The sequence below is a fragment of the Crocodylus siamensis genome, chromosome 8 (assembly GCF_052110815.1).
Source record: "Crocodylus siamensis isolate JL-2025a chromosome 8, ASM5211081v1, whole genome shotgun sequence".
Lineage (NCBI taxonomy): Eukaryota > Metazoa > Chordata > Crocodylia > Crocodylidae > Crocodylus > Crocodylus siamensis.
The window spans coordinates 44,611,085-44,629,549 of NC_143402.1; the positions used below are offsets into that span (position 1 = coordinate 44,611,085).

At 50.3% G+C, this 18,465-nt stretch overlaps 1 protein-coding gene across 1 annotated transcript in view; it reads left to right on the forward strand.

The window, feature by feature from the left end:
- The window catches only part of F8 (coagulation factor VIII), a 98,926-nt gene extending 81,185 nt beyond the window's left edge, over positions 1-17,741 (forward strand). Inside the window, exons 21-27 of the mRNA XM_090060562.1 lie at positions 5,923-5,994; positions 7,107-7,192; positions 11,107-11,262; positions 12,362-12,506; positions 15,092-15,240; positions 15,563-15,739; positions 17,265-17,741. Of these exons, the coding sequence (XP_089916688.1) occupies positions 5,923-5,994; positions 7,107-7,192; positions 11,107-11,262; positions 12,362-12,506; positions 15,092-15,240; positions 15,563-15,739; positions 17,265-17,420 (941 nt within the window). The 3' untranslated portion in view covers positions 17,421-17,741. The remainder of the gene's footprint in view (positions 1-5,922; positions 5,995-7,106; positions 7,193-11,106; positions 11,263-12,361; positions 12,507-15,091; positions 15,241-15,562; positions 15,740-17,264) is intronic.
- The last annotated feature ends 724 nt before the right edge of the window (positions 17,742-18,465 follow it).

Here is an 18,465-nt window from a genome sequence, read left to right on the forward strand (position 1 = left end):
TCCCAGCCTGTTCACCATGCTTAGAATGATGGAGAACTTTATTAATTACAGGGAGTAGGTTTGGGGTAGGGTACAGGATAGAGCAATATCAAAGAATAACCTTAGAGAAAACAGTGTATCTAGGTAGCCATTGATCATGCAACTGCTGTACTACACATGGGTAACGGGTGTCACCTTAGTCAGTGGGGGGCATGTGCCCCCCCAGTGACTAGCAACAGAGGGGGGTCCCTCTGTGGGTGATCGCGCCAACCAGGAAGCAGCTGCAGCACTCCCAGAAGTGGCTGTGGTGCTTCATCCAGCGCTCTCACTCACCCGCCGGTGCTCTCAGGGCAGGCACTGGTGCTCCTGCCTGCTCCCCCTGCCTGTCGCCTAAGTGGGGAGGGTGGCCTGTCAGGAGGTGCAGGAGCGCTCTCAGGGGGTGCATGTACACCTCCATGCACCCCTTACCGCAAGCCATATATCTCAAGTAGCTTATTTACAAGTATCATCCAGAGGCTGATTGCTTTCCTGTGGAGGAAGGCAGTTTCTTGTGTGTCTAGTTTCAAGAGAAAGAGGGAAAAGGCTGCAGTAGTCAGCTGCTCTTTCTCTCTCCCCAGGAGCCTTAGGGCTCCAGCATGGAAGCTCTCTCCCTGCTTTTCTCCATGGCCCTCTCCAGCATGGCTCTGCCAAAAATGGCTCTTCAAGATGGCTCTGCCCCTTCTTCTTCATGGCCCTTTTATCCCCGATCGTGACCTCATTACTAAGGTCCCACCAGGAGCAGCCCCATTGGCTAAAGCCCAGTGCTTTCAAATGACATCACCTTTCCAGATGAGGAAGCCAATCATATGACTTGTGGTGGCAGGAAACTTGAGACAAAGGGAGCAGGTTCCCCCGACACAGGAATGTATCTGGCTCAGGTTACACCTCAGGATTACCTGAAGAAGGGTGTGGGGAGGACTGCCTGCCCGCTGCAGTGACCATGGTAACCAAATGGACAGACAGGCCTGATAGCTGTTTGGGGAGATACTGTGATGGCATTCTGTCACACCTGGGAGCAGCTCCTTGTCCCAGTCGTCTGGGAGCCCCTCATTCCCTGAGCCCAGGCAACATGGGCTTGGTGGAAACACAGGAGAGCAGCTGTTCTGCAGGAAGAGAAAGCAGGGCAGCAGGGTCTGGAGCCACAGCAAGAGGTGGTGCCAGGAATCTAGCCTGTCCCAGCCTGGAAAAAGGGTGGGGAGGCAGGCTTCCTGCAGCCAGCACCCAGAGGCCCACCAGTCCCAGGAAAGTGAGCAGGAACAGGGGGCTTGGCTGGTGGCCACCTGGCCCCAGGCCTGCCCACCCAACTTACCAGGGTCCCTGAGCACCCGTGTATGCCCGACCCTCGATCTGAGGCTGGGTAGCACATGGGCTGCTGGTGCAGAGCATCTTACCTCAGAAATATTGCAAACTCTCACAAACAGCTTATTCTTATGGCTGTGCAGGTCCTGTAGTTGCATGTGGGGGAGAGGCAGCTGTTGACAGCCAGGATATGCCCACAACTGGAGGCCTGCGGATGTGCTGGCTCTGGCGGAGGAGGGCCCAGGACAGAACCTTCCTCATGGATCATTTCATAGTTTCATAGTTTCATAGTTTGTAGGGTCGGAAGGGACCTGAGCAGATCATCTAGTCTGACCCCCTGCCATGGCAGGAAAGAGTACTGGGGTTAAATGACCCCAGCTAGATGTTCATCTAACCTCCTCTTAAACACCCCCAGGGTAGGAGCCTGCACCACTTCTCTTGGAAGCTGGTTCCAGACCCTAGCCGCCCTGACTGTGAAGTAGCGCCTTCTGATATCTAACCTAAACCTACCCTCTGCCAGCTTGTGACCGTTATTCCTGGTCACTCCTGGCGGTGCTCAGGGAAACAGTGACTTCCCCAATGCCTGCTGATCCCCCCTGACTAGTTTATAACAGGCCACAAGATCCCCCCTCAGCCTTCTCTTTTGGAGGCTGAACAGGTTCAGGTCCCACAGCCTGTCCTCATAAGGCCTGCCCTGTTGTCCTCTGATCATACGAATGGCCCTCCTCTGGACCCTCTTGATGCCATCGACATCCCTCTTGAAGTGTGGCACCCAGAACTGGACGCAGTACTCCAGCTGCGGCCTGACCAATGCCGCATAGAGGGGAAGGATCACCTCCTTGGACCTGCTCGAGATGCATCTGTGGATGCATGCCAAGGTGCGGTTGGCCTTCCTTACTGCCTCTCCACACTGCCGGCCCATGTTCATCTTGGAGTCAATGATCACTCCCAGATCCCTTTCCGCCTCCATGCTGACAAGAGGGGAGTTTCCCAACCTGTAGGTATGGTGCCGGTTGTTCCTTACAAGGTGCATCACCTTGTACTTGTCTGTGTTGAAACCCATCCTATTCTCGTCCGCCCACCCTTGTAACCTGTCTAGGTCAGATTGTAGCCTGTTGCATCCTTCCAATGTTCCCACATCCCCCCACATCTTAGTGTCATCAGCAAATTTGAACAGGGTGCTTTTTACCTCCTCGTCCAAATCGCTGATGAAGATGTTGAACAGTGCGGGCCCGAGGACCGAGTCCTGTGGAACCCCACTGCCTGCGTCCTTCCAGGTTGAGAAGGACCCATCTACTACCACCCTCTGGGTGCGGCTCTCCAGCCAGTTGGCGACCCATTTGACTGTGTGGATGTCTACACCACAGCCCCCCAGTTTCTTAATGAGAACTGGGTGAGAGACAGTGTCGAAAGCCTTCCAGAAGTCCAGGAAGACTATATCCACCTCTACCCCTGTATCTAATGATCTGGTGATCTGATCGTAAAAGGCCACCAGGTTGGTCTGACAGGACCTGCCACTGATGAACTCATGTTGGTTGCCCCTAAGCATGCAGTCTTCTGCTGGCCCCTCCTGGATGTGTGCCAGCATAATTTTTTCGAACAGCTTGCCTAGGATCGAGGTGAGACTAACCAGCCTATAGTTTCCCGGGTCCTCCTTCCTGCCTTTTTTGAAGATGGGGACCACATTGGCCCTCTTCCAGTCCTCCGGTACCTCACCAGAGCACCACGAGTGCTCGAAAGTTGTGCCAGGGGACTTGCAATGACCTCGGCCAGTTCCTTTAGAACTCTAGGGTGGAGATCATCCAGGCCGGCTGACTTGAATACATCCAACCCCTCCAGAAGCTCCCTAACTAAATCCTCGCTAACCCGTGGCCCAGGTGTGCCTCCCCCGGGGCCCGAGGGGGGCCCAGCAGGGAGGTGGCTGTTCTGGTCCCTACTTAGGAAGACGGAGGCAAAGAAATCGTTAAACATGTTAGCTTTGCCATCTGGTGTGATGACCATGTTACCCATGTCATCCTGCAAGGGCCCCACATTACCCGGGACCTTCTTTTTACTCCCTACGTATTTAAAAAAAGACTTCTTATTGTCCTTAATCTGGGAAGCCAGTCCGAGTTCCATCTCTGCCTTGGCCTTCCTAACTGCCCCCCTACATCCCCGAGCAACTACAGAATAGCCCTCCCTGGTGATGACCCCTTCTTTCCACTGGGTATAAGCCTCCTTTTTAGCAAGGAGACCTTCCCGGATTCTTTTGGTGAGCCACAGAGGCTTGTGTGCTCTCCTGCTCCCTTTGATCCTTGTTGGGATTACCTTCCTTTGGGCTTGGAGGATCGTCTCCTTAAGGAGTGACCACTCTTCTTGGACACCTGGCTCCCCACCCCCCTGGGACCTCAGTGCTTCTCCAACTATCCTCCTTAGCTCGTTGAAGTCTGCCCTCCTAAAATCTAGGGCCGCTGCCTTACTGCATGCCTTTGCCACCTTGCGCTGGATGGTGAATTCCAGCAGGCGATGATCGCTGTTGCCCAGGTGGTCGAGCACCCGCAGCCCCCTCACCAGGTCGTCACCCATGGCCAGCACTAGGTCCAACAAGGCATCCCCCCTGGTGGGGCTGTGCACCTCCTGGGTTAGATGGAGGTCCTGCACTCTGGCCAAGAACCTACGTGAGTGTTCAGACCTGGCTGACTGCTCTTCCCAGCAGATGTCTGGGAAGTTCAGGTCCCCCATGACTACTACATCCCTAGCCATTTGGTGGATGTGTGGGCCTGGCAGGCAGAGGACATCACCTGCAAGGACATGTGGAACTGGGTAGACCAGGAGTTTTGGGCGCAGCTCCTGGCCCTGGAGTGTGAATGGGTAGAGGCCCTGTGGGAGCAACCTGCACTCATAGCCACACAGGATGCCTGCCAAGTGCTAGTCACTATCCTGAGTCTGGTGGTCTCCTTTGTGCTGTTCACTGCCCTGACACTGACTGTAGCCCCACCTGGCCCTTGGCAGCCACTACTTCAGCTTGAGCAGATGTCCAGCACTGCCTCCACTGGCCAGGAGTCCCTGCCCCAGCCCCTTCCCTGGGTCTCCCGCCCCCCAGCCTGGGCCCAGGCCTGCTGCTTGCCTTGGCTGTACGTGGGTGCAGAGCTGGAGCTGCCTTCAGTGGGGCTAGGACTACGTGCCTGCCCCCCCAGTGCTGGAGTCATTGCTTTCTGTGCTGGGGGACTACCAGGTGCCCCGTCGACCCTGGGTCAGCCCCCTGTCTGCCGGGCTTACTGTGGCATATGTACCCATGAGGCAATGGCCAGAGGCCGGGGTGCTGGCTGCCTGTCCCAGGGTTCGGCCCCCTAGGTGCTTCCATCCCATGGCTGCGTGCCCTGGGAGGACACACACACAACCACACCACTTCACTTGTACATAGTTCACACAGGGAAGAGGGTGTTTTATTGGTGGTAGGTGGTGGAGGGGCTCTGTCATTGGGGGGTAGGGGAGAAGGGCTCTGTTGTTTGGAGGGTGGTCTGTTTCATGTGAGGGCAATAAAGTGTTTTTGTAAGAACTGTCTGCAGTGAGCCTGGTGCTGGGGGCGGGGGTGGGGGGGGATCTGTGGGTGGCTGTCCGGGCAGGCTACAGTGGGGAGTACAGGAGGAGGTGGTCGGCCAGTGCCTCTCACACCTGGTGCCCTGGCCCCTGCTGGCGGGTATGCTGCTTGCCTGGGGCCTCAGTAGCAGGGTTCACTGGGACCAGCACAATGGCCAGTAGGAGCCCGGGGCACTGAGTGTCACTGCCAGGGGCATGGGCTGGAGCATCCATGGCACAGGGAGGCAGAGGCTGCAGCAAGACAGCCACCAGGCTCTACATGCTGCTCCTGGCCAGAAGAGTGGCTGAGCAGGGAGCAGGGCTACCTTTTAAATATGGGTGCCCACTGCTGGCAGCTGCGGCCAGAGCCTCAAGCGCCTCCTGGTGGCAGCAGGGGCCCATTGCAGGGCCCCAGGAAGCAGGAGCAGTTTGCAAATCTGCTTCCATGTTCCTGCACGTGTAGATGCTTGCCTGAGTGCATTTACTTGTAAGTAGTTTACTTGCAAGTAAACTGATACCAGATCAAATGCATGTGCAGATGTGCCAACTGGGTGCATCTACATGAGACACTACTGCACAGTCCCAATGAGCTACTGCAATGAGCTACTGCACAATAGTTCATTGCTACTGTGCAGTATTGTCAGAAAAAAGCTGCACAGGGACGCTACTGCACATAAACACCCATTACTGTGGAGTCATTTAGTACTTGGTTATGGAAACACTAAATAACTACGCAGTTACAACTGTGCAATCCACTGCTCATGTAGACGCAGCCACTGAGTACCTTTCCGCTGGCAGGTGAAGAACCTCAGGAGGAAAATGACCAAAGAGCCTAATGTGGAAGGTTTCAAGATATTAATATGGCAATAGTTGTTTGAAATACACTTACTGTTGTGAAGCGAGCTCTGGGCTGCTATTCTGAGCCACACTCAGGAACCTAACACAGCTTCTCAGACTGAAATCTCCCTGCTGACTGAGACTTGTGTTTCAAAACTCCAAGTAAACCAGAGCCCCTCAACTCTTTTTTTCTCTACCTTTTTGATGCAGAGTGCCAGAACCCTTTAGGACTGGCTTCTGGGAACATTGCAGACTCTCAAATCACAGCTTCAGGACAGTATGGTAAGTGCTGGACTTCTTGATCTTGTCTAATTTAGGGAGAAAGTCAAGCTTAGGTCAGGTTTAGCCAAGGCACACTAGGTAGGCCCAAACTAGGCATGATCACTCTCTCTAGTCAACATGAAGCTTTTTTCTAGAGGGGTTTCCAGTTCTCTGCATATCACACCCTCTGAGAGGCAGTGATGCAGTTGCCTGGTATTAACAAGGACAGGGTAGGCTCTGTGGCCCTCTTCCTTTGCTGGACAAGGGTATGAATGAATTATCCCCTGTACTACCAATGCTTTCAACAATTCCCTCATACTTTCACATGAGGCATCTGTGAGGGGTGGTACCTTAAAAATTGCTGCTGCTTGACTTGCCTCAGGCCACTTCATTGTAATCAATGGGCCGCCGCATGGTGACATTGCTATGGTGCTGTGCTTTAGTACTTCCTTTTGGAAGTATTAAAGCATGGTCCAGTACGGGTGGTTATTGTGCTGTGCACATAGCACATGATTAGATTTTGTCACTACAGCAATGTGGCTGGCAATCATGTCTAGAGACACATGATTATGTCACTGTAATGTGCTGTACGGTGACATAGCATGTCACTATGTCACCATAGGGCAACATGTAGATGCACCCAGTGAGTGACAGTTAAGCTGTAGCTTCTCTGCAGGGCTTTAAGGCAGGCAATGTTTGTTTCAGTCAATAGCAACCTTCCTCCCACCCCCCAATCAGAACAGCAGCACTGGCAGAGTCTAAAAAGAATGTATTACACTGTTATAAGTGAAGTGTTTCCAAAATGGTGGTTTGAAGATATAGCCCCTTACAGTCCAACCAAGTGGACAGTACACAGGGCACTAGGAGGGCACAGTTGCATCAGGGTAATGGTGCTTCTAACACTTTATGGATGCTTGGTACCCACAAAAGGCATAGAGGCATATGTATCTGGTTTCTGAGGGATGTCCTCTATTCTGCAGCAATAGCCACAGCAGGTCAGGCAGGCAAGTCCAGCCTTCCAGTCATTGGGAGACACACTCTGATTTCCCTGCTTACTCTGTCTTTAGACGCCAGTGAGTGAATCTGTAGCTATTGCCTTTCCCATCCCACTGTTTTGTGCTTTCCTGCCACAGCTCAATGGGCACCCAGCCTGGCCAGGTTAGGTAATCAACAGTCAATCAATGCTTGGAGCACCAACAGTGGAAATTCCTGGATTCAGGTAGGTACCATTGTTTTACGGAGGAGGTATGGAATGTAAATACACATCCTTAAGTCTGCAGGTGTCTACCATTTGCTGTATGGATGTGCCAGCCTAAGGGACAGTGAGCAACTGATTCTGGTCAACTAAGAGAGACCCTCTTTTTCTCTACCATGATTTCTACATTATGTCAAATTCGTTAGGCCCTTACCAGAGGACATATCACCCCCTTCCTTGACCCCACTATATACTCATGCATGTCCCAGTGAACACATGCACACCCACACACACACCCACACAAACTTCTCTACTTTCCCCTCATTTCAGTTGCCCTTCCCCCTGTCCCCCATGTACTTGCCTGACATACTGTGCTCCCATAATGACTCCAGTTTCTAAATGCCATATATATATATATATATATGTGTGTGTGTGTGTATGTATGTATGTATGTGTATATTTTTATATATATATCTCCTTGTTGCTAACTTCAGTGCTCCCAAAAGAGGTGTTATCCAGTACTGCTTAACACCTGCTCAACAACTGAGACACAGATATTGCATTAAATCTGCGGGCCCTGATGCCCTACACCCACGTGTGTTGAGGGAGCTGGCGGGGGTCATTGCTGTGCCCTTGGCCTGGCTGTACAACCAATAGTGGTCCATGGGCCAGGTGCCTGGATATTGGAAACTAGCTACTGTGGTCCCCCATCTATAAGAAAGGGAGAAAGGAGGACCCAGGAAACTATAGGCCCATAAGCCTCACATTGGTCTTGGGGAAAATCCTTGAAAAAATTATCAAGGATCACATCTGTGAGGGGCCAGCAGAGAGATCATGCACAGGGGAAATCAACATGGGTTCATTAAAGGAAGGCCCTGCCAGACCAACTTGATGGCCTTTTATGACCAGGTAACTAAATCCCTGGATGATGGTGTCGCCGTGGACGTAGTCTTTCTGGACTTTAAGAGTGCCTTTGACACTGTCTCTCATCCCATTCTGATTAATAATTTGAGTGACTGTGGCATTGATGCCTACACAATTGGATGGGTCAAAAATTGGCTGATAGGGTGCACCCAGAGAGTGGTGGTGGATGGGTCGTACTCGACCTGGTGGGATGTGAACAGTGGGGTCCCCCAGGGCTTGGTCCTCGGGCCCGCACTGTTCAATATCTTCATCAGCGACTTGGACAAGGGGGTGGAAAACACGTTGTTGAAGTTTGCCAATGACATCAAGGTGTACGGAGAGGTAGGCACACTCAAAGGGAGAGAGAGGCTGCAATTAGATTTAGACAGACTACGGAAGTGGGTGGATGGTAATAGGATGGGCTTCAATGTAGATAAATGCAGGGTGCTGCACCTGGGGAGAAGGAATCCACAGCATACATACAAGCTGGGGAGCTCCCTCCTTGTGAGCACAGAGGTGGAAAGGGATCTTGGAGTCATTATTGACTCCAAGATGAACATGAGCTGCCAATGCCAGACCGCAGCCAGCAAAGCCAACCGTACCTTGTTGTGCATCCAAAGATGTATCTCAAGCTGGTCCAGAGAGGTGATACCTGCCCCCCCCACCATGTGACATTGATCTGGCCTCAATTAGAGTACTGCGTCCAGTTCTGGGCACCACACTTTAAGAAGGATGTGGCCTGCCTTGAGTGGGTTCAGAGGAGAGTCACCTGCTTGGTTGGAGGGCAACAGGGCAGGCCCCATGAGGAGAGGCTGAAGGACCTGAACCTGTTCAGCCTCAGCAAGTAGAGGCTGAGGGGGGATTTGGTGGCTGCCTACGAACTCATTAGGGGAGATCAGCAGCAAATAGAAAGGGTCCTATTCCCCCCAGCAGCACCTGGGGTGACAAGGAACAATGGCCAGAAGCTGCTGGAGAATAGGTTCAGGTTAGAGATTAGGAGGCACTATTTCACTGTTAGGGTGGTTAGGATCTGGAACCAGCTTCCTAGGGAAGTGGTCCTTGCTCCTACCTTGGGTAAATTCAAAAAGAGGTTGGATGAACACCTGTCTGGGGTCATGTAATCCCAGTGTGTGCTCCAGCCAGTGGTGGGGGGTTAGACTAGATGATCTATTCAGGTCCCTTCTGACACCTAACTACTATGAAACTATGTACTGTCTCTCCTCACCGACTGCCCACTGCTGGTGCCTTCTTGTATTCAGATGAACTTACTGGTATTGGGCTCCCTCTTGTGGAGAAAATAGGAATATGTGGCATTTCAGACAGATTCTGAGATAAAGTGTATGGGTGCATCCCAACAAGTGTGCACGTGCAGGGGCGTGTGTTTCCCATGGTATAGAGGGCAGTAGCACATATTTGTGCTGCTGTTATATGTCCCTGGGCAAGCCCCTGCATGTGTGCTCCAGCTCATGGCAAAGTGACCCAGGTAGGGTAGGAGAGACTGGGTCAGCATCTGTGTTGGCTCCAGCAACCTTACCTGGGGCCCTCGGGGGCCTCCCAGGGCAGCAGCAGCACTGAGCCACCTGCTTGGAGCCTGGTCAGCAGCTGGCAGCACAGCCAGGCTCCATGCCACTTTTTCAGCAGTGTTTTTTTTCACACCAGGATCTCCCTGGGTCAAAAAACCCCCACTGCACTGTAAATTAGCAGTGTGGCAAACAGGTGCACATGCACCATGTGTGGTTTGCAGTGCCTCAGGCTGCTTTGAGGTGCTGCAAACTACACATGTGCACTTGTCAGGCCATGTCCTAGGTTCCCTTTTTTTAGAGCTCTCCAATTACCATCAAAGGAGAGATGCTGTCTTTCCTCTCTTTTCAAAACAGATTTCCTTGTACTGATGTAACAGGTATAGTTGTATTTACCCCTGCACTGTAACTCCCGAAATACATTCTCGTGTCTTCTTAGCTCAGGTTGTTCCAAGAATAGACAGAAGCCTCTCAGCTGTAATTGCTAACTTAACTCCCTGATATGTATCATAGCCAACACTTCTCTATAAGAGAGGTTTATACTTAAGCCTCATGTACAAGTGCTTGACTTTTGCCCTGAAAATTTACATCCCTTATAAATTTTATCCTTTCTAAGATAACATCAGGGTGTTGTTCTGATCATTAAAACACTGAATTCTATTACGCTTATGAGCTCAATTATATCTTGGGGCAGTGAGTTCCACAAATTAAAGTGACACTATTAAAAATGCAGTTTTTATCAGTGTCAAATTCATCTCTTAAATTTCCTGGAATGCCCAACATTGCACTGTAAACATGTGACGGCTGGGAACTGAAACCTACAAGAGTCACTGAATGAAAAAATACGTATAATAAAGCAAATATCCCATTACATGTCTGTCATAATCACCTTACAATGCACACTTACTGACAAAAGGCCATTTAATCACTGAGGAAATCGAAGCACATATCTTGTAATGACTTCTCCACAGCCACCCACAGGTTTTTAGAACAGGAGTCTTCAGGGGGTTTTTTACCCAGAAGGCTGTGCCCCTCTCAGAAGTTCCATTCTCCATAAAGCAGTAGTAGTCATTTATCCAATAAACCCTTGACAACTATGAATTATGTAATGCTGAAAGCCAATGCTGATTAGCATCATCAATGTCCATGAGAGATCCAGCCACAGATACTGCAAGGTGAATGGATAAAGATATCATTTCCTAGATGCTAGCAGTGCTATGGCAGATGGTTGCTTGTGGTTTAATGGGAGTCATGAAGATGAGAGAAACTGAGGTCCCCAGAGGCAGGAGACTGATTGTGTGGGATATCCCAACCCAGTCCTGTGATGGGCAACAGGAGCCTTTCAGGATCATCCTCTTACATTGGACTCTGGAGGAGAAGAGGCCAAAGGCCTGATCCTGTGAGTGAGGTGCTGAATTCTCAACTCCCCCTGATTTCAGTGGGAGCCCAAGGCACTCAGGAGATCACAAGAGATGTTCAGCACATCAGACTCAAAGCTCTGCATTCCACCCATAGGTGGACCTGCTGTGCATCATGATCCTTCATGGTATAAAGACCCAGGGGGCCCGGCAGAAATTATCCAGCCTCTACATCTCTCAGTTTGTTGTATTCTACAGCTTGGATGGAGACAGATGGAAAAGATACAAGGGGAATTCCACCAGCTCCCAAATGGTGAGTGGACAAGATTTTGAAAGGGACACCACATTTTCTTAGAACTGACTGATCAGCCATTATCTGAAGTCTGATGTCTTCTGCAGCAGCCAGGGCTTAATGCTTCAGACAAAACTCCCTCCCTCCTTTCACCCCCAATAAGTTCTTATAAGTAGGGAGAGCTACCTTGGGGAAAATATCTTTCTGACCCAACAGGATCAGTTGGTCAACTTATGCCCTGAAGCATGGGGGATTCATTGCTGTTTTAATTGGATCCTCCCTGCATCACTTCATTTGACTGTTTCTCCATATAAGTTTCTAATCAGTTTTAAGCTTACTAAACTGTGGACATGTCTACACATTCGTTAATGCGCCAAGTACTAAATCAGTGTCCAGTAATTTGTGCTACTGCACCGTAGCACTGGCGCATGGATTTTTAGTGATGCTTACTGTGCAGTAGCTTAGTACCATAGTATGTATTATAGCAGTAGTAGCATGTTTTTTGCCCAGCACACTACTGTGCAGTGTTATTAGGCTACTGCGCAGTTAGTGTCTTGTGTAGATCCGCCCTGTTTGTTTCAATAACATCATTTGGCAGTGAGCTCCCAGATTAATTTCAGGTTCAAATGAAAATTCTTTTTTGCAAAAAATGCAGATTATGTTCATTTCAGAAATAGCTTTTAGTTAAAAACAAAAACAAAAAACCTAGATTGGCCAAAATGTTTTGATTTAAAATTATACCTAATATTCAACTGTGTTTTAATTTTATTTAAATGAAAACTTGTTAAAACCCCTAAAACCCTCCAATATTTTGACTGTTGGGTTCACTGGAAATTTCAAAACAATCTGTTGTTTTATTTTGCCCCACATTCATTTGTTTTGGGGTTTTTTAGAACTTCCATCAAACAGACGAGAGAGTTGTCCTGTGACTCTAGTATGCTAGAATTCTTGGGATGCAGTGGAACTGTGCTTCTTGCTAAATCCCTGAGCTATTGCCTTGCTGTAATGATGCTGGCAAGAGATATTGGACTTGGGGTGACCTTCTTGCTACTCAGTGTTCTATCTTTCTGCTTCTGCCTAAGCTAGTATCACTGAGTTCTTCCTTCCCCTTGTCCTGCAGGTGTTCTTTGGGAATGTGGATGCAGTGGGGGTGAAAGACAATCGTTTCAACCCTCCAATCATAGCCCGCTACATCCGCATCCACCCCACTCACTACAGCATCCGGCCCACTCTGCGCATGGAGTTGATTGGCTGCAATCTGAACAGTAAGCCCCACCAGGAGGCCACCTGGGAGCACCTCTGATACTGAACAAAAGAATGTGGGTGGGGGAGGATTGGAGAAAGTCATGATTTTTTTAAGGGATGAACTCTCAATTCCCACTGACTGCAGTAAGTGTCAAGGGCACACAGAACTCTGAGGGAGACGCCCACCCTTTGGAAAGCCAGACCATGTGGCCAGTGTAAGACATACCAAGGTTAGCTGTTGGGGGAAGAGAAGGGAGTGAGGTCTGGTAGCAAAACATTGGTGGAGAATCCTTGTATTGGCTTATAGCAACATATTGTGAAAGCACAGAGCTGGCTCTTGAGGCTGGCATTATAGCCTTAACATGGCAATGTTAAGCCAGGTAAGAACTCCCTTCCTGCTGGAGGCCATGACAGTAGCTAAGCTAATGACATCAAGAACTCCATCCGTAGCAAGACTGAGCAGGAAGCCCTCCGTGTTTTTGGTTTTTAATCAGTTGCCAGTTCAGTCAAGGAGATAGAGTTATTCCCACAAGGTAGTGACAGCACAGGGATGGGGAACAGGGCACTGTTTCTTGCTGGCCCACAGTCCCATCCCAGGCCACCCACTCTGTCCTCATGGGTCCCAGCCAGTCTCTATGGAGACCCCAGGATCACAGGGCCAGAGCCAGGGCAAATTTGCAATGCACTCCTGTAACACAGCACAGGATATGCTCTGTTGCTTACAAGGGTATGAGCAGCCTGCAGCTGGTAGCAATCCCAATTAGGCACAACTGCCTGCCTGGGAACAGAGCCCAGCTGTGCCCTATAAGAGTAGGGCCCTGAACAGCAAAACCAACAGTCTGCTGCTAGCAGCTGGGAGAACACCACCTGGCTGGAGCTGCTCCTCATGACACCTTGGAGGTAAGGGCAGGAGCTATGGGGATGGCTGGAGGCTCTTGGTCTTGGGGTATGACCTAAAACTACACCCTGCTGGGTCTGGATGGTATGGTGGGACTGCCGGTGGCAAGACAGTCTCCAGGAAATGCCACACCTTGGGGCTTCCCCAGTGAAGGCTGCGTATGGGACACCAGAAAGCCTCAACCTCCACTGCCTTGCAGGTGACCCCATGGAGGCGAAAGGCTAGGGGAGCACACCCCGGAGGACAAAACAAGGGCCCAGACTCACCGTGAGTTCTGAGGTGGGGTCCTGGCCAAGTGAAGGGGCCAGAGATGGTGCCCAGACTCATGGCAAGATCTGAGGCTGCACTAAGGGAGCCAGGAGTGAGGCTCCAGGAGGGCAGGGCCCTGAGCCTATGGGGAGCTATGTGAGAAGCTCCTGGGGAAAAGGGATAAAGGGGTTATAGCCCAGTGTAGGGCAGGGAATGAGACTTGGAGCCCAATGTTGGGAAAGGGCTTGGCCAGTGTTAGGGCACAGGGACTATGAGCTCCAGTGGTGAGTGAGAGTCCCATGTGAGGCTCTGGAGCTCAGGTCCCAGTGTGAGGCACTGGAAAAGCATGGATACCATTTGTGAGGCATGGGACATGGTAGAGGGAAGGTTGGAGCCATGTATATAAGCCCTGGGCATCAGGGCAAGTAAATGGGTAGCCTCTCACCTTGTTATCATCAAGTAATTGTATCATCTAAGGTGTGGCGTGCAAAGTGTGCCCAGAGACAAGTGGACAGGTCAATGATCAGACCAGCCCCAGGACACCCACTTGTTACAACTCCCCACATGTCCCTGCCTCTGCCCCAGCCATGGCCCCACGTTGTCACTACCCTGCAATCCCAGGGTCTCCATGGAGATTGGCTGGGAGCTGCATGGATGGGATGGAGCTGGGGGGAGGAGTGGGGATGGTGGGGAGCTGCATCCAGAGCTGGGATCTTGGGACAGTGACAGCTTGGGGCCGGGATCAGGACCAGGGCAGAGCCACAATCCACTCCCTGTATACCCCTGCCCATGGAACTGGCATCCATTGCAGGGGCATGTGGGCAGTGGATTGCGGTTCTGCCCTAGCTCTAGCCCTGTGCTGTCACTGCCCCAAAATCCTGGGGTCTCCCCAGTCCCACGTGCCCATCTTGCTCCCGGATGCCACTCCCTGCCAGCCTGAAGCCCCATCCCTGCTGCTGAGCTGTGCACCCTGCCCGCTCGGGTCCTACCCCTGCTGGTAGGTGAGGGGCGGATGGGCTGGGGTGTCCGGGCAGTGGGGCCAGTTCCAGTAGTTGTGGCAGCTGGAAGGAGCTGCTGCTGCCAGAGCTGCTGGGAAGTGAGTTCAGCCCTGCTGCACGCTGAGGGGTGGCAGGGCCAGCCACATGCACCATGGACAGGCTGCCCCTCATGCCTGGGCTGGGTGGGACCGAGGGACTCCCCACAGGCTAGACAAAATCCCTTGGTGGGCTGGATCTGGCCCACAGGCCACATTTTGCCCACTCCTGCAAAAGGGAAGGCAGATGTCATAGCTAGGTAAAAGACATGCCCAACAGGACTGTGACAGCTAGTCTTGCTGTGATAACAGATGCTCCCCCTTTTAATTTTGGCCAGTGGGCCACCATATGTGACTAATGGACAACCAGAAGAGACATTAATAGAATTGTCAGTTACTCACCCACTGTTTGTACTCTCTTCCAGGCTGCTCCATGCCCTTAGGAATGGAGGATAAAAGTATCTCCAACCAGCAGATCTCGGCCTCCTCCTACAGTGACAAAATCTTCTCCATCTGGCCTCCCTCCCAAGCTCGACTTAACCTGCAGGGAAGGACTAATGCTTGGAGGCCAAAGGTAACCCACTCATTCACTGCTGCAGGAAAATGGGGTTGTCTGGCCAGCCAGGATACTAAATGGGATAGGGAGAAAGCATTGACTTAAGGGAGGGAGGGAGCAAGCACATACTTTTGGGCTTATCCCCTTCATTAGGAGTTGGGAGTAGCTGTGGGGTCAGTCTAGCAAGGGCAACACAAGGTTAACAAAGATTATGGGATTTCTTGAAACAACCCCTCTGCCAAAGCTGGCTGCAAACCTGGGCAAGGATGATGATTTAGAAATGGCGGTGGTCTGGCGAGAGGGGAATCCATGACACAGAGGCCATTATATTGTTCTCCAGGTGAACAGCCCAAATGAGTGGCTGCAGGTGGACTTTAAGAAGATCAAGAAGGTGACTGGAATTGTAACCCAGGGCTCTAAAGCTATCTTCACCAACATGTTTGTGAAGGAGTTTGCTGTCTCCAGCAGCCAGGATGGCACACACTGGTCTCCAGTTCTTCAGGATGGTAAAGAGAAGGTAGGCAGAGCCAGCCAAATCCTAGGGAATCATGAAGTATTTTATATACATGCTCTGGGATTGGCGGGGGAGAGGACTTTAATTAGAGCAGCTCTGAGAGCTGTTCTACTTAAAGCATCTGGAGCATCTCTTGTATCAGTGTCCCTGCACTTCAAAATAGTAGTGAGGGTGCTTTAAATAAAGCTTATTGAATAAGCTGTAGATAAAGTTCCCCCACCACCATTTTGAAGTGGGGGGACACTGATACATGAGATATGAGGCTGCTGGAGCATGGTAGTTGCCACTCTCCAGAAGACTATATTAGCTGAGTGCTCCAGTGCTCTGGAATTACATCACATTGGGGCAGCATCCCTGCTCATGTATAGGTCCCCATAGACATTGGCTTATAGACTTTACACCTGGAAAGAGGCTAGTAGCCCACATTTACTTAACCAAGGAGAGTTCCTGGATCTGTAGTCAAGGACTCTTCTCAGTAATGTGCTGCCAAGATTATAATGTTGTCCATTGTGCCTAAGTTATTAGCCAGTCTCTGGGGCCTTGTATGGTTGTTTCTGTTAGACTGATGACTTTGTGATACAAATTAGGTGCGTTCTCAGTGTAACTTACAGAATTGTGCACAGAATCCAGCTTCCCTGAACTCACTGGAGCAGCAGCAAGAAAATTCTATGTCCAGAAATTCCCAGTCTGCCTCTCCAGTGAACTGCATGTCCAAAAAGCTCCATGTTTCTGCTTTCTCTCAGGGTCATACTCACACCTCCTTCCAGCTCTCTGTCTCTGAAACATAGCCCAGCTACAAAAGGCTAGTGCCTTTTCAAGCAGGCAAACCATTCAACCCACATGGTTTAACTCTGACCTCTCACCTGCTGTAGGCATAGACAGTCCCTCCATTGTTTGTAGCTCTCTCTGCTATGTAAAGGGGCTTGTCTGCTCCTTACCATATCTTCACTTTTTAATGAGGTTTGTGAATGTCTTTTGGTTTGAGATTCCCAGAAGGGCAGATATTAGCACCTTTCAGCATGGCAATAATAAGGGGATCCAACCATAAACTCACCTCCTCAGCTAGAGACTCCTGTACCAGTGTGAGTGTGTTGCAGTGGCATGTCAACTATTTGCTTTTCCACTTAAACACAAATACATTCTCAGAGCCTCATGCAGGTGAAGAGGTGGCCATACCAAATCTTTCCCTGCTGAGGAAGTCAGCAGGGCAGTGAGGGCTCCTATACATGTGCAGGGAGTCTGCTCTGACATGCTGTAATTCCAGTGTGGAAATTACTGCATTCCAGCATCATGTGTATCAGTGTCCCCATGCTGAAAAATGGCAGGAGGACACTTTAAACTAAAGCTGTTTTGACAAGCTTTAGTTCAAAGTGCCCTGCTGCCATTTTTCAGCTTGGGGATGCTGATGCTGCTTTGGCCCCTTTAATTAGCATGGCACTTAGAGCTGCACTAATTAAAGCACACCCACACCTCCCAGAGTACCTGTATAAACACCTTCAGAGTGCTAATGATGTTTTCTCCCTTTCAGATATTCAAGGGCAATCAAGACCACATCAGCTCTGTGGTGAATACCTTGGACCCTCCACTCTTTGCTCAATATGTGAGGATACACCCCCGCCAATGGAACAACCACATTGCTCTGAGGACAGAGTTCCTAGGATGTGACACTCAGCAAGCATACTGATATGCAGGAGGCCTTGTTAAAACACCTGAGTATGACTGGACATTAAACCGTGAGCAAGACTGGAAACAACCAGGCAAGGAGGTCTCCTGAAGTTGGCATGAAGAGAAACATTGGCTGTGGATAAAAATAGAATCAGCTCCAGTGACTTCACTGGGTGTTTATTCATTTATACTAGTAGGGACCTTGGGCCTAGAAACACTGAACACTCCAATTAATTGGAAGGAAGAAGTCTGGAAAGCCTTATAGCTCGTTGCTCTGTTTTTGTCTGTCATATACTATGTGCCATATAATTGGAACATAACACTGAATAATTAAACAGTAATTTTCCAGTATACATCTGTACTTTCTCCTCTTCTCTAGGCTCAGCTAGCCTTGAAATCCCTGCAGAGCTCAGAGTCAGCATTAATAGAGGCTAATAATTAATTAACTGCAGAGGTCTGCTTCTCACTCTTTGTTATTTTCCATAAGCTCTTGATGACCTGGACATGGCTCTTGAATGAACTATGGAAGGTGCTGTTAGGAAGGAGAGATAAGGGTGATGTAGAGGAGGCTGCCCAATCCCTGCCCAGGGGCCATGTTTCACAATCCATCAGGGCTCTGTGAACATAATAGTCTATCCTGGGGAAATTGTTTGATTAGCAGTTACCAAAGTCAGTGACTGTGCAGCTCAGCCAGAGTTGTGGGCTTGGTCCTGAGTTCCCTTTTTTTTTTTTCCCTGTGATGAGTGAGCGGGGTTTCTGAGCTGTCCTGGCCTGGTGCCGCTATCCTGTCTTTAGCAAGTCCCTCTCCTATTTGTTGGCAGCCATCTCACAGAGTGAACCCAACCCCCTGAGCTGAAAGCAAGTTTGATTTAGGAGCTGAATTTTGCTTCCATCCTGTCTGGTGGAATCCAGAACATACTTCTTCCCCACAAACTGTAGGTCATCTTGATCTCCCCTGACCTGTGTGATATGGGCCCATTTTTGCTCATGCAAAGATGTTTGCTGCTGGAGTATTGTATTATTAGATGAGACAAAGGCTCCAGGTAGGTGCCTTTTTTAATCTG